At 44.0% G+C, this 13621-nt stretch overlaps 1 protein-coding gene across 1 annotated transcript in view; it reads left to right on the top strand.

The window, feature by feature from the left end:
• The window catches only part of LOC128701918 (organic cation transporter protein), a 210168-nt gene that overhangs the window by 100800 nt on the left and 95747 nt on the right, over window positions 1-13621 (top strand). Inside the window, exons 7-8 of the mRNA XM_070099880.1 lie at window positions 8652-8784; window positions 9036-9187. Coding sequence (XP_069955981.1) covers window positions 8652-8784; window positions 9036-9187 — 285 coding nt within the window. The remainder of the gene's footprint in view (window positions 1-8651; window positions 8785-9035; window positions 9188-13621) is intronic.

Raw genomic sequence — 13621 nt, forward strand, 5'->3', positions numbered from 1 at the left:
AGTTGTTGCACGCCTTAAAAACCACTAAAGATCTCGGAGCCTTGTGACCCACGTCTGCTGACTGACTGTGTGTGTGTGTGTGTGTGTATGCTCACCTAATTGCTCACCTAATTGTGGTTGCAGGGGTCGAGACTCAACTCCTGGGCCCGCCTCTTCACTGATCGCTACTGGGTCCTCTCCCTCTCTGCTTCTTGAGCTTTGTCATACCTCTTCTTAAAACTATGTATGATTCCTGCCTCCACTACTTCACTTGCTAGGCTATTCCACTTCCTGACGACTCTATGACTGAAGAAATACTTCCTAACGTCCCTGTGACTCGTCTGAGTCTTCAGCTTCCAATTGTGAACCCTTGTTTCTGTGTCCCCTCTCTGGAACATCCTGTCTCTGTCCACCTTGTCTATTCCCCGCAGTATCTTGTATATCGTTATCATGTCTCCCCTGACCCTTCTGTCCTCCAGTGTCGTCAGTCCGATTTTCCTCAACCTTTCCTCGTACGACATTCCCCTGAGCTCTGGAACTAGCCTTGTTGCAAACCTTTGTACTTTCTCTAACTTCTTTACGTGCTTGACCAGGTGTCGGTTCCAGACTGGTGCTGCATACTCCAGTGTGGGCCTAACATACACAGTGTACAGTGTCTTGAACGATTCCTTATTAAGGTATCGGAACGCTATTCTCAGGTTTGCAAGGCGCCCATTTGCTGCAGCAGTTATTTGGTTGATGTGTGCCTTCGGTGACGTGCTCGGTGTTATGGTCACCCCAAGATTTTTCTCCCTGAGTGAGGTCTGTGGTCTTTGTCCACCTAGCCTATACTCTGCGGTCTTTTTTGCCCCTCCCCAATCTTCATGACTTTGCATTTGGCAGAGTTGAATTCGAGAAGCCATTTTCTGGACCACGTGTCCAGCTTGTCCAGGACTCTTTGCAGTCCTGCCTCATCCTCATCCGATTTAATTCTTCTCATCAGTTTCACATCATCTGCGAATAGGGACACTTTAGAGTCTATTCATTCCATCATGTCGCTCGCATATATCAAAAATAGCACTGGTCCTAGAACTGACCCCAGTGGGACCCCGCTCGTCACAGGCGCCCACTGTGATACCTCTTCACGTTCCATGACTCGTTGCCTCCCTGTCAGGTATTCCCTGATCCATTGCAGTGCCCTCCCTGTTATGTGCACCTGTCCTCCAGCTTCTGCACTAATCTCTTGTGAGGAACTGTGTCAAAGGCCTTTCTGCAGTCCAGGAAAATGCACTCAACCCACCCATTTCTCTCGTGTCTTACTTCTGTTACCTTGTCATAAAGCTCCAGATGGTTTGTGACACAGGATTTGCCTTCCATGAACCCATGCTGGTTTTCATTTATATTCTTGTTCCATTCCAGGTGTTCTTGCACTCTCCTCCTGATAATCTTCTCCATGACTTTGTATACTATACAAGTCAGAGACACAGGTCTGTAGTTTAGTGCCTCATTTCTGTTTCCTTTCTTAAATATGGGGACTACATTTGCTGTCTTCCATTTCTCAGGTAGTTGCCCAATTTCAAGGGATGTTTTGAAGATTGTTCTTAGGGGCACGCACAGCATCTCTGCTCCTTCTCTAAGGACCCACGGGGAGATGTTGTCCGGTCCCATCGCCTTTGAGGTATCAAGGTCACTTAGCAGCTTCTGCACCTCCTTCTCGGTTGTTCGTATGTCATCCAACACTTGTTGGTATATTCCCTCTTGATGTTCCCTTCTGTGCTGTCTTCCCAGAGCCCTTCCTGTGTCTACTGTAAAAACTTCCTTAAATCTCCTGTTTAGCTCCTCACATACCTCCTAATCATATCTTCTGAGTTCTCCACCTTCTGTCCTCAGTCTGATCACCTGGTCTTTGACTGTTGTCTTCCTCCTGATGTGGCTATCAACAGTTTCGGGTCAGTCTTGACTCGAAACTGTCTTGTGTCTTTTGTGTGTGTGTGTGTGTGTGTTAGTTACCATTTTGTCCTAGGCACATGTCGATTAGACACTAGGCCTGTTGTATATGAGTACGTGTATGTGTGTGTGTGTGTGTGTGTGTGTGTGTGTGTGTGTGTGTGTGTGTGTGTGTGTGTGTGTGTGTGTGTGTGTGTGTTTGTGTGTGTGTGTGTTTGTGTGTGTGTGTTTGTGTGTGTGTGTGTGTGTGTGTGTGTGTGTGTGTGTGTGTGTGTGTGTGTGTGTGTGTGTGTGGTTGAAATCGCCCATAACCAGCAACCTTGCTCTGCTCAAGTGAGCTCTTCTTGCCACCTTAGCTAATGTGTCCACCATTGCTCTGTTGATCTCTTCATATTCCTCTCTTGGCCTCCTGCAGTTTTGTGGTAGATTATACATCACTGCAATGACTACCTTATGTTCCCAAGACTGAAGTGTACCTACTATGTAATCCTTTTCTCCAATCTCGTCCATGCTTTCCATTTCCTCAAATCTCCATTGGTTTTAGTACCTTCCCTGTTATCCCTGCTTGATCCTCCAGTTTTTGCAATAATCTCTTGTGTGGAACTGTGTCAAACGCCTTCTTCCAGTCCAAGAAAATGCAATCCACCCACCCGTCTCTCTCATGTTTTACTGTTGATAGGATGGATAATGAGAACTTTCAAAACGAGAGATGCCAAGCCCATGATGATCCTTTTCAAATCACTTGTTCTCTCTAGGCTGGAATACTGCTGTACATTAACATCTCCATACAAAGCAGGTGAAATCGCAGATCTAGAGAGTGTACAGAGATCCTTTACTGCACGTGTAAGTTCTGTCAAGCACCTTAACTACTGGGAACGCTTGGAAGCACTTGACTTGTACTCGTTGGAACGCAGGAGGGAGAGATATATCATAATCTACACTTGGAAAATCTTGGAAGGAATGGTCCCAAATCTGCACACAGAAATCACTCCCTACGAAAGTAAAAGACTGGGCAGGCGATGCAAAATGCCGCCAATAAAAAGTAGGGGCGCCATTGGTACACTAAAAGAAAACACTATAAATGTCCGGGGCCCAAAACTGTTCAACAGCCTCCCATCAAGCATTAGGGGAATTGCCAATAAACCCCTGGCTGCCTTCAAGAGAGAGCTGGACAGATACCTAAAGTCAGTGCCGGATCAGCCGGGCTGTGGCTCGTACGTCGGACTGCGTGCGGCCAGCAGTAACAGCCTAGTTGATCAGGCCCTGATCCATCGGGAGGCCTGGTCATGGACCGGGCCGCGGGGGCGTTGATCCCCGGAATAACCTCCAGGTAACCTCCAGGTATGTCATAGAACTCCAGTAGGTTTGTGACCAATAAAATGGTATAAAATACCGACAGGTTGTTAGGTAAGACACACATGCAACAGTTAGGTATCTTTATTTCGAAACGTTTCGCCTACACAGTAGGCTTCTTCAGTCGAGTACAGCAAAGTTGATAGAAGCAGAAGAGACTTGAAGACGATGTAATCAGTCCATCACCCTTGAAGTTCCATTCGAGTCAATGGAACAATACTCTTCTCCAGACTGAGGGACTGACCACCTCAAAACTTCAAGGGTGATGGATTGATTACATCGTCTTCAATTCTCTTCTTCTTCTATCAACTTTGCTGTACTCGACTGAAGAAGCCTACTGTGTAGGCGAAACGTTTCGAAATAAAGGTTTGTGACACAGGATTTCCCGTCCCTGAAATCATGTTGGCTGCTGTTGATGAGCTCATTCCTTTCTAGGTGTTCCACCACTCTTTAGTGGTGCTTCATGCCTGTCTCCTTTTTTAAAGATTGGGACTACATTTGCTGTCTTCCATGCCTAGGCAATCTCCCTGTTTCGATAGATGTATTGAATATTGTTGTTAGGGATATACATACGCCTCTGTTTCCTCTCTCAGGACCCATGGGGAGATGTTATCTGGCCCCATTCCCTTTGAGTTATCTAGCTCACTCAGAAGCGTCTTCACTTCTTCCTCGGTTGTGTGTATTGTGTCCAGCACTTGGTGGTGTGCCCCATCTCTCCGTCTTTCTGGAGCCTCTTCTGTCTCCTCTGTGAGCACTTCTTTGAATCTCTTGTTGAGTTCTTCACATACTTCACGGTCATTTCTTGTTGTCTCTCCTTCTTCCTTCCTTAGCCTGATTACCTGGTTCTTGACTGTTGTTTTCCTCCTGATGTGGCTGTATAACAGTTTCGGGTCAGATTTAGCTTCGCTGCTATGTCGTTTTCATATTGTCGTTGGGCCTCCCTACTTTCCTGTGCATATTCGTTTCTGACTCTATGACTGCTCTCTTTATTCTCCTGGATCCTTTGCCTTCTATATTTCTTCCATTCCCTAGCACACTTGTTTTTTGCCTCCCTGCACCTTTGGGTGAACCATGGGCTCATCCTGTGTGGCATGCAAAGAGTACAGAACCTTTATTCGGCGCATGTACACACCCTCAATTACAGGCTATCTCCCCCAACCAGCGAACCAGGTTGCTAAGAGTTGATGATGGGGCCCCGTCGTTCAACTAGTGCCCAGGTTCTAGCCAATAAGAAGATAGTTTTGGCAATCACAGAGGTTATGTGGGTACCGCTCTCCTGTCTGCCCTTGTCATTCCCATTCTAGAGCTGGTTGAAGCACCGTCTGCTATCTTGTGGCTTCTATTTCTGCCTTGCTTACCGTGGAGTGCACTATACTTATCACTGTACATAGTGTTCATATTGCTGTTCTAAATTGGTGAAGGATAATATAAGTCTAAACTTTTTCTGCTGTGTTTATTTTGCTCCCATTACACCCGGGATAACAGGCCATTTGGAATCCTGGGTTGTAATATCCTGGCTTTTTTATTATTCCTGTTACCCTTGGGTACAAACCTCTTCTCAGCCTCCTTGCACATTGTTGCTACATATTCCATCATCTTCGCTGCCAGTTCTCTGTCCCACTGAACCCCGTTCAGGAAGTTCCTCATTCCCATGTAGTCCCCTTTCTTGTAGTTTGACTTCATTCGTCCTGGCCTTCCTGCTTCCCCCTTCATTTGTAGCTCTACTGTGTATTCGAAGCTTAAAACCACATGATCGCTGGCCCCAAGGGGTCTTTCACATGTGACGTCCTCATTATCTGCACTACTCAAGGTGAATACTGAGTCCAGTCTTGCTGGTTCCTCCTCTCCTCTCTCTCTCTTGTAGTGTCCCTTACGTGTTGGTACATGAAGTTTTCCAGTACCACCTCCATCATCTTAGCCCTCCATGTATCTTGGCCCGTATGTGGCTCCAAGTTCTCCCAATCGATCTCCTTGTGGTTAAAGTCACCCATGATCAGGAGCTTTGCCCTGCGTGCATGAGCTCTTCTGGCCACTGTAGGCAATGTGTCAACTATCACTCAATTGCTCTCGTCATACTACTTGGCCTCCTGCTGTTCTGTGGTGGGTTATACATCACTGCTATTACCACCTTGGGACCTCCAGAGTGAAGCATTCCCGTTATGTAATTACTTTCTTCTCCGCTGTCTCCTCTCTCCAACTCTTCAAAATTCTATCAGTTTTTGATCATCTGTTATCATACCTGTAAGCTTGGTTTCTGTGAGAGCTATGATGTCCGGTGATGCCTCTTTGACTCTTTCGTGCCACTCCTCCCACTTGTTTGTTATTCAATCAGTGTTTGTGTACAATACCTTCAGTTTCCTTTCCAACACTGTGGTTTGGGGGGCCTGTAAGGGTGGGAGACCTGGTAGCATACTGTGGGATTCTATATCTGGGTGTTGGGTGGAAGCTGTGGGTATGGATTGTACTTTGTGTTGGGATGGTGTGATAGGTTGTGGGGTTCTGAGGATAGTTGTGTGTGTCCTTGCCCTTGCTGCTCTGTTCTGCTCTGACTGACCTCTGCTGGTTCCATCCTTGTCTCCTTTCCTAGCTCCTTTCGCTTTTTTGTCCTCTCCCTCAGCTGCTGTCGTTCTGTTTGTGTTCTGTTTCTGTCTAGGAACACCCTCTTGTACTTTTCCGAGTATTTCAACCATGGTTTCTCTTGGAGGATCCTGTTCTGCACTGTTTCTGTCCTGAGAATCATCTTGATCAGCCGTTTTCTCCCCTTCATGTACCCCCCTATTCTCTGAAAATTTACAATCTCGGTCATGTCTTCTTCACCTATTTGATGATTTTCTCAATCTCCTTTCTTTCCTCCTGCCGTCTTTCAATGTGTGTTCTTTCCTCTCTTTCCTGAAGCTCATGGATAAACACTGATTTTGCCCTTTCTTCCTCCCATTGCCTATCCATCTGTGACTCTTGATCCTGTCTGAATGTGGTCATTTTCTCCCTTGATTTTTCCAGTGGCTCTTGGTAGCATGGTTGTGCCTCAGCATTCGACCTATCACCCTCTCCATCTGCACCCAGCTGTGCTTTCCTTTCGCTCCTTGGCCCTTCTTGGCAAGCTGATATGACCTTAGCATAATTCACATCTCCTTCCTTCCTGTTCGACCTCTCAGCTTCATATGCAGTATCTTCTCTGGTCACTGCCCCTGTAACTTGCTTCAGCCTGTTTACCTTATCTTCTAGGACCCTTATCCTGGCTACTGCAGTTTCGACTTGTGCCTCCCAATTCTTCGTCTCCTTCTCAAACCTCTTTTCCAATTTCAGAGAGAGCTCTTTCTCCACTTTTTCAGAAAGCTCTCCTAATTTTCTCTTCCACTCTTGTTCCATCCTTTTCCACTGCTCCTCTATCCACTCCTCCCTACCAGAACCATTCTCATCTGATCCCTGATTCCTGCCAGTACCCACCATTTTTTTTTTTTTTGAGAGAGAAGGGAAAGGTAGAAGGAGAGAGAGAGAGGGGGAGAGTGAGAAGGGAAAGGGGGAGAGAGTGAGAGAGAGAGAGAGAGAGAGAGAGAGAGAGAGAGAGAGAGAGAGAGAGAGAGAGAGAGAGACAGAGAGAGAGAGAGAGAGAGAGAGAGAGAGAGGAGAAAGGGGAGGGAGAGAGGGGGCAGAGGGGAGAGAGAGGGGGAGAGAGAGGGGGAGAGAGAGGGGGAGAGATGGGGGAGAAGGGGGAGAGAGGGGGAGATTGAAGAGAAAGAGGGGGGAGGATAGGGGGAGAGGGAGGGGAGGAGGGGAGAGAGATGGGAAAAGGGAAAGGGGAGAGATAATGAGAGGAGAGAGATGTTAGAGGGGGAGAGATGTTAGAGGGAGGGAGTTGTTAGAGGGAAGAGATGTTAGAGGGGAGAGATGGGAGAGGGGAGTGATGGGAGAGGGGAGAGAGATAGGTAGAGAGAAAGATAGGTAGAGAGAGAGAGAGATAGGTAAAGAGAGAGATAGGTAGAGAGAGATAGGTAGAGAGATAGGTAGTGAGAGAGGGAGAGAGATAGAGGGAGGGAGGGTTAGAGGGTCAGTTCACAGGAAGGTGTGAAATCCTGTGTGTGTGTGTGTGCGTGTGTACTACAGCTTTTAGTTTTGCTTGTTCCTGTGCATGTGTGTGTGTGTGTATGTGTATGTGTGTGTGTGCCCCCACTTCTAAGTATTCATACTGCTAATAAATACCGGTAGTAATACCAGTAATTCTAAAGCTTACCAATAGTATTTTGAACACTTATCGATTCTACTTATAAAATACGGAAAGTAGCTAGGTTGTAAAATTTAGCTTGTCTTGCTACCGCTTTACTCCTTGTACTCTCGTCTATGCTATTTCTACTCTAATTCTGGTAATAGCTTGCAGGAGTGAGTGACCAGTATCTAACAGTGATGCAAGACCAGAATCCAGAACCCAACAACATGCAACCACAATAGGTGAGCAATACTTGCGCTGGCAGTGGTGCAATGACAAGTTGCCAGATGCTGATGATGTAGTCGTCGTACATAGGCCTTCTATCACTATTTTGAAAATCCTTTACCCATGATGTTTGTAGCCACATATGCTCATACATCCCCACTTCCCTCAAGTGATTTCACTTTTCACTTATGACAGAATACGCTTCACATTCGGTGTTACACTTTATATGTATAATACATACAACTGTTGTGCCATCACTACTTCAGCAGGCCTACTTCCACCTTCCCTTGTTGTATATTTTATTTTTTTTCTCCTTTTGCTTATTAACTTTTTCACTCTCACTGTATGGTGCCTCATATTTCACTTGTTAACCAATGCCTCATAATTCTTGAACACCCGCTTCCACACTCACTTTGATCTTTGTATATTTGAATCTGTGTGGCAACAGCGCCTACTAGGCCCCTAACGGTTTGGCACTTTGAAATATTAATGATTTCAGGCTTCCTCTCGACTTTTTTTTTAACTAATAACTTTGGTTATCACTCGTAGGATTGTTAACTGACGTTGTCACTACGTTTGTGTGTGTGTGTGTGTGAGTGTGTGTGTGTGTGTGTGTGTGTGTGTGTGTGTGTGTGTGTGTGTGTGTGTGTGTGTGTGTGTGTGTGTGTGTGTGTGTGTGCATACGTTTGTGTGTGTGTGTATGTGCGTGCGTGTGTGTGTATGTGTGTGTGTGTGTGTGTGTGTGTGTGTGTGTGTGTGTGTGTGTGTGTGTGAGTATTTTTATGTGTGTGTGTGTGTGTGTGTGTGTGTGTGTGTGTGTGTGTGTGTGTGTGTGTGTGTGTGTGTGTGTGCGTGTGTGTGTATGTGTGTGTGTGTGTGTAGGTTTAGTACTTCAAAAATAATAAAAAAAATATGTTATCATCTGATTCGTTTTGTTTTTAATTAAAATATAGTTTTACTTCAGGTTAATGCCAGAGAGTGTACGATGGTTGGTCTCTGAGGGTCGTTATGATGAAGCCAAGAACATTATACAGAGAGTTGCTCGAGTCAATAATGTTGATGTACCAAGACATCTGATGGACGCTCACAACGTCCAGGTAACTTGCTTTTAAGATATATTTCATTTTAGCTGAAAATTAGAAAGTAATTTTAGGTAAATTCGCACTGAAATGTACATTAAGTAATGAAACAAATTTCTTGCAATTATGAGACTGACTATTGCTTAAGTCAGACTGAAAATGTCACTCATTTCAGTCTCCTAAGTATATTGTTTATTTTGATTATGAATCACCTCTTGAGTTAGAGAATCAATTTAAATTAATCGTTCATTTGTTATTTTTCCTGACAGTCTCGTCCTGTTGATGGAACAGTGTCAGTAACCAACAGTAATATTGCACTTGTGAATGAAACTAGACAGGAAACACAGATCAAGAAGACTGTTATTGACCTTCTGAGAAGCCCTGTTATGAGGATAAGATCCTTCACCGTGTTTTTCTTCTGGTAAGTATAAAAGATTATTGATAAAACCTTGTGTCCTATAATACTTTTTATTAGTTTATAGTTCCTAGTAAATATTTACTTTTGCCTTTCCTGAATATTCTGTAAAAAAAATCGTTGCTACTTTAATAAGTAAATAGTCGTTGCTGGTGATGCATTTATATGAAAAACAAAAAATGCAAAACAAATCATAAAATAAGGGATAAGTAAATCTTATTATGAAAACTTAGTAGATATTACAGTCCCGCAACATTTAAAAATTCATTACATTTGTCCAAATACGGAATGATGGTTTTTAATGCAAAGTTTGGTACATAGTTTTTTATTTGTTACAGTAATATAAAGTTTATGAGCATAGATAATGATATTATTTACACTACACTTTCCAATTTTCGTTTCTTATTATTTTTCAACAAAGTGGCCGTGACCCACCATTGCAGAGTGACCCACTATGGCAGAGTGACCTCCTCAAAATACAGAAACAAATAACAATAACTCGTTTAACAGCAGTCTTGCCAGAAGAGCACAGACATCCTAATTCAAAAGACTCTGGCATATAATAACCATACCCATCACTCACAGTGAATGTACTATACTTCAAACCTTCAGAAATGGTTCCTGTGCTCTAAAAATGTGAGTCAGACAAATTTCTCCAAGCAGCTACAGCAATAATTTAGTGTCCTACTAGATACTGAACAGCAGCTCAGTTGGAATTAAATGATCTTGTGACACAATGTATATAATGTATAAGGTTTATATGAAGACTACTTTCGGGACTATGGGTTTTTCCTACGAGGAGAGGTTAAGGGAACTCAACCTAACAACGCTGCAGGATACGAGGGATACGGGTGACATGATAACGACATATAAAATACTTAGAGAACTTGACAAGGAGGATTGGGACAGAAAGTTTTAAAGATGGGACAGAGCAACAAGATGTCACAGCTTGAATAAGAAATCTTAGATGAGTCACAGGGACGTTAGGAAGTACTTTTTCAGTCATACTGTTGTCAGGAAGTGGAACAATCTGGAGAGTGTTGTTGTGGAGGCAGGATCTATATATGGAGCAGGAAGAAAGTGGACCAAGTGGTGACCAGCAAAGAGATGGGGCCAGGAGCTATGGCTTGGCCCATGCAACCACAATTGGGTGAGTGTACACACACACACACACACACACACACGCACACACACACACACACACACACACGCACACACACACACACACACACACACACACACACACACACACACACAAACCCACATAATTTTACGCAAAACTGAAGGGTGTAGATCATCCTAATAGGGAAAAAAATGGGATCTCAAAAGGTAGGACATAGAGGCAAGGGAACTGAGGATGGCTGATCCGAAAATTATGGGTAGAAAGGCTTAAGAAGAAAATGGATCATGTTATTGAAATGAGCATCATTTCAATTACAGGAGAGAATGACATGTCCAGGTAGAAAATTTTCAAAGACTATGGGGGTATTAGTGGGAAAAATTCAACCAGTCAAACTGACATCCAAGACAGAAGTGGCATGGAAGAGGATACTATAACAAAAGCCACTGCTAAAGGAATCTCAAGAATATTAACAAGTGTACCTCAGTCAAGACAGAACACCAAAAGTAAGGAACAAATGAGAGTGAGAGTAAGACGAAGTCAGTGGAAGGAAAGAGAAACAGGACAGGCAAAGACAGACAGGAAAGCTCAGCTTCCATAGGAACATCAAACGCAGGAACCCCTCAAGCCCTGTCACCCCATATCAACCATACACAATAACCAGAAACAAACCATACTTCATAGCCACCACCCCCCCAAGCACTAACTTCACAATCACAGCAGCCTCCCCCAATATTAAACCCTGCCTCCTACACCCCCCAGCCTGCACCACCCTCTTCCACCTCCCAAAATACAGTACTGGAAAGGAAGCTGAAGGTATGGTACACCAATGCAGATGGAATAACAAATAAGAGTAAAGAGTGGCAAGAGCGAATCATTGCTGCATCCCCTGACGTCATAACAATAACAAAGACAAAACTTACAGGGATGAAAAAAGATGCAATGTTTCCAACTGGATATCAGATCCTGAGGAAAGGGAGAGAAAACACAGAATGGTGAGGAGTGGCACTGCTCATCAAAAACTATTGGAGTTTTGAGAATATGGGAGGAATGGACAGAGGGGAAACAGATGACTTCATTGTAGGAACACTTTAGATTGGGTCCTGAAGATGATGATAGCAGTGATGTATAACCCAAAGCAGGAGGCCAAGACAAGAGTATGATGAGAACAATAGAGCAATGGAGGATACATTAGCTGAAGTGGCCAGGAGGGTTCATGTGGGTAAGACAATATTACTCATAATGGGGGATTTCAATCATAAAGAGATTGACTTGGAAAATCTAAAGCCACATGTGGAACTAGAAATGTGGAGGGCTCAGATGTTGGAGACAGTACTGGAGAATCTCATACACCAACATGTTAGGGATACAACCAGAGAGAGAGAAAGAGAGAGAGAGAGAGAGAGAGAGAGAGAGAGAGAGAGAGAGAGAGAGAGAGAGAGAACCAGAGGAGAGGATGTTACAGCAAGGCTGGATCTCCCGTGGGGATAGTGATCACGATGTCCTGAGTTTTGAATACCTTGTAGAGTTAACAGTGGAAAATGCAACAGCACGAGAAGGACGATAGAAGCCAAACTTCAAGAAAGGGGACTACATAGGCATGAAAAGATTCATGCATGAAGTGGAATGGGAAAGGTATGTAGAGGAAAAGATAGTAAATGAAATGAGGGAACTAATAACATCTAAGTGCAGGGAGGCAGAGGAGAAGTTCATACCAAAGGGTAACAGAAAAAATAGTAAGACCACAGTAAGCCCATGGTTTAACTGGTTTAACTCCTTGGCCAAAGCCAAGGAGTTGAGGTCAAACAAGGAGATGAGCAGAAGAACCAGAAAAGAATATGTAGGGATATGGAGAGAGACCCAGAGGCAATATGAGAACGACATAGCATCAAAAGCCAAATCTCAACCTAAGTTGTTATACAATCACATTAGGAGAAAAACAACAGTCAAACACCGATTAATTAGGCTGAGGAAAGGAGGGGAGCTCACAAAGAGTTACCAGGAAGTATGTGAGGAACTTAACACAATATTTAGAGGAGTATTCACAATAGAGGCAGAAATGCTTCCAGCAAACAATGGAGGTAGGGTGCACCAGCAGGTGCTGGATACAGTACACGTAACCAAGGAGTAGGTGAAGAAACTGCTAGGTGAACTAGATACCTCTAAGGTTGTGAGCCCAGATAACATATCTCCATGGATCCTGAGAGAGGAACCAGAGGAACTGTGTGTGCTGCTAGCAACAATCTTCAGTAAATCTATCGAAATTGGGCAATTGCCTGAGTGGAAGACTGCAAATGTAGTTCCAATTTTTAAGGCAGCGTTGAAATACAGACCAGTATCATGGACTAGTACAGTATGTAGTCATGGAATAGATGATCAGGAGAAGAGTGGTGAAGCACATTGAAATGATTGGGCTCATATATGACAATTAGCACGGCTTCAGAGATGGAAAATCCTGTGTCTCAAATAATCTACATGAGTTCTGCGATAAGATAACAGAAGTAAGACAGGAGAGAGAGAGAGGGATGGGTATATTGCATCTTTTTAGACTGCAAGAAGACTTGACACTGTACCCCACAAGAGACTGGTACAAAAATTAGAGCAGGCAGCAATAGTAGGGAAAGTACAACAATGGATCAGTGAATACCTGACAGGAAGGAAACAACGAGTGTTGGTATGTGATGAAATGTCAGAGTGGGTACATGTGTCGAGTGGGGTTCTACAAGGGTCAGTCCTAGGTCCAGTGCTGTTTCTTCTATACGTGAATGACATGGTGGAAGGAATAGATTCAGAAGTGTCGCTGTTTGCTGATGATATTAAGCTGATGAGGAGAATACAAGAGGCCGAGGATCAGCTAAGGTTACAAAGGGATCTGGACAGACTACAAGTCTGGTCTGACAAATGGCTCCTGGAGTTTAACCCCAGTAAGTGCGAAGTCATGAAGATTGGGGAAGGACAAAGAAAACCGAAGTTGGAGTGCAGGTTAGGGGATCAGATGCTGCATACGTCACTTAAAGAAAAGGATCTTGGGGTAAGCATGATAACGAACATGTCCCCTGAGGCACACATCAGCCATATAATTGCTGCAGCACATGGGAGCTTGGCAAACCTGAGATTAGCATTTCGACATCTGAATAAGGAATCATATACTACATTGTACACAGTGTACGTCAGGCCTATACTAGAGTATGCAGCACCAGTGTGAAACCCATACTTAGTCAAACACGTCAAGAAATTGGATAAAGTGGAAAAGTTTGCAACAAGATTAGCCCCGGTACTGAGAAGTGTCTTACGAGGAGAGATTAGGGAACTCAACATGA

Source organism: Cherax quadricarinatus, chromosome 69 (genome assembly GCF_038502225.1).
Source record: "Cherax quadricarinatus isolate ZL_2023a chromosome 69, ASM3850222v1, whole genome shotgun sequence".
Lineage (NCBI taxonomy): Eukaryota > Metazoa > Arthropoda > Malacostraca > Decapoda > Parastacidae > Cherax > Cherax quadricarinatus.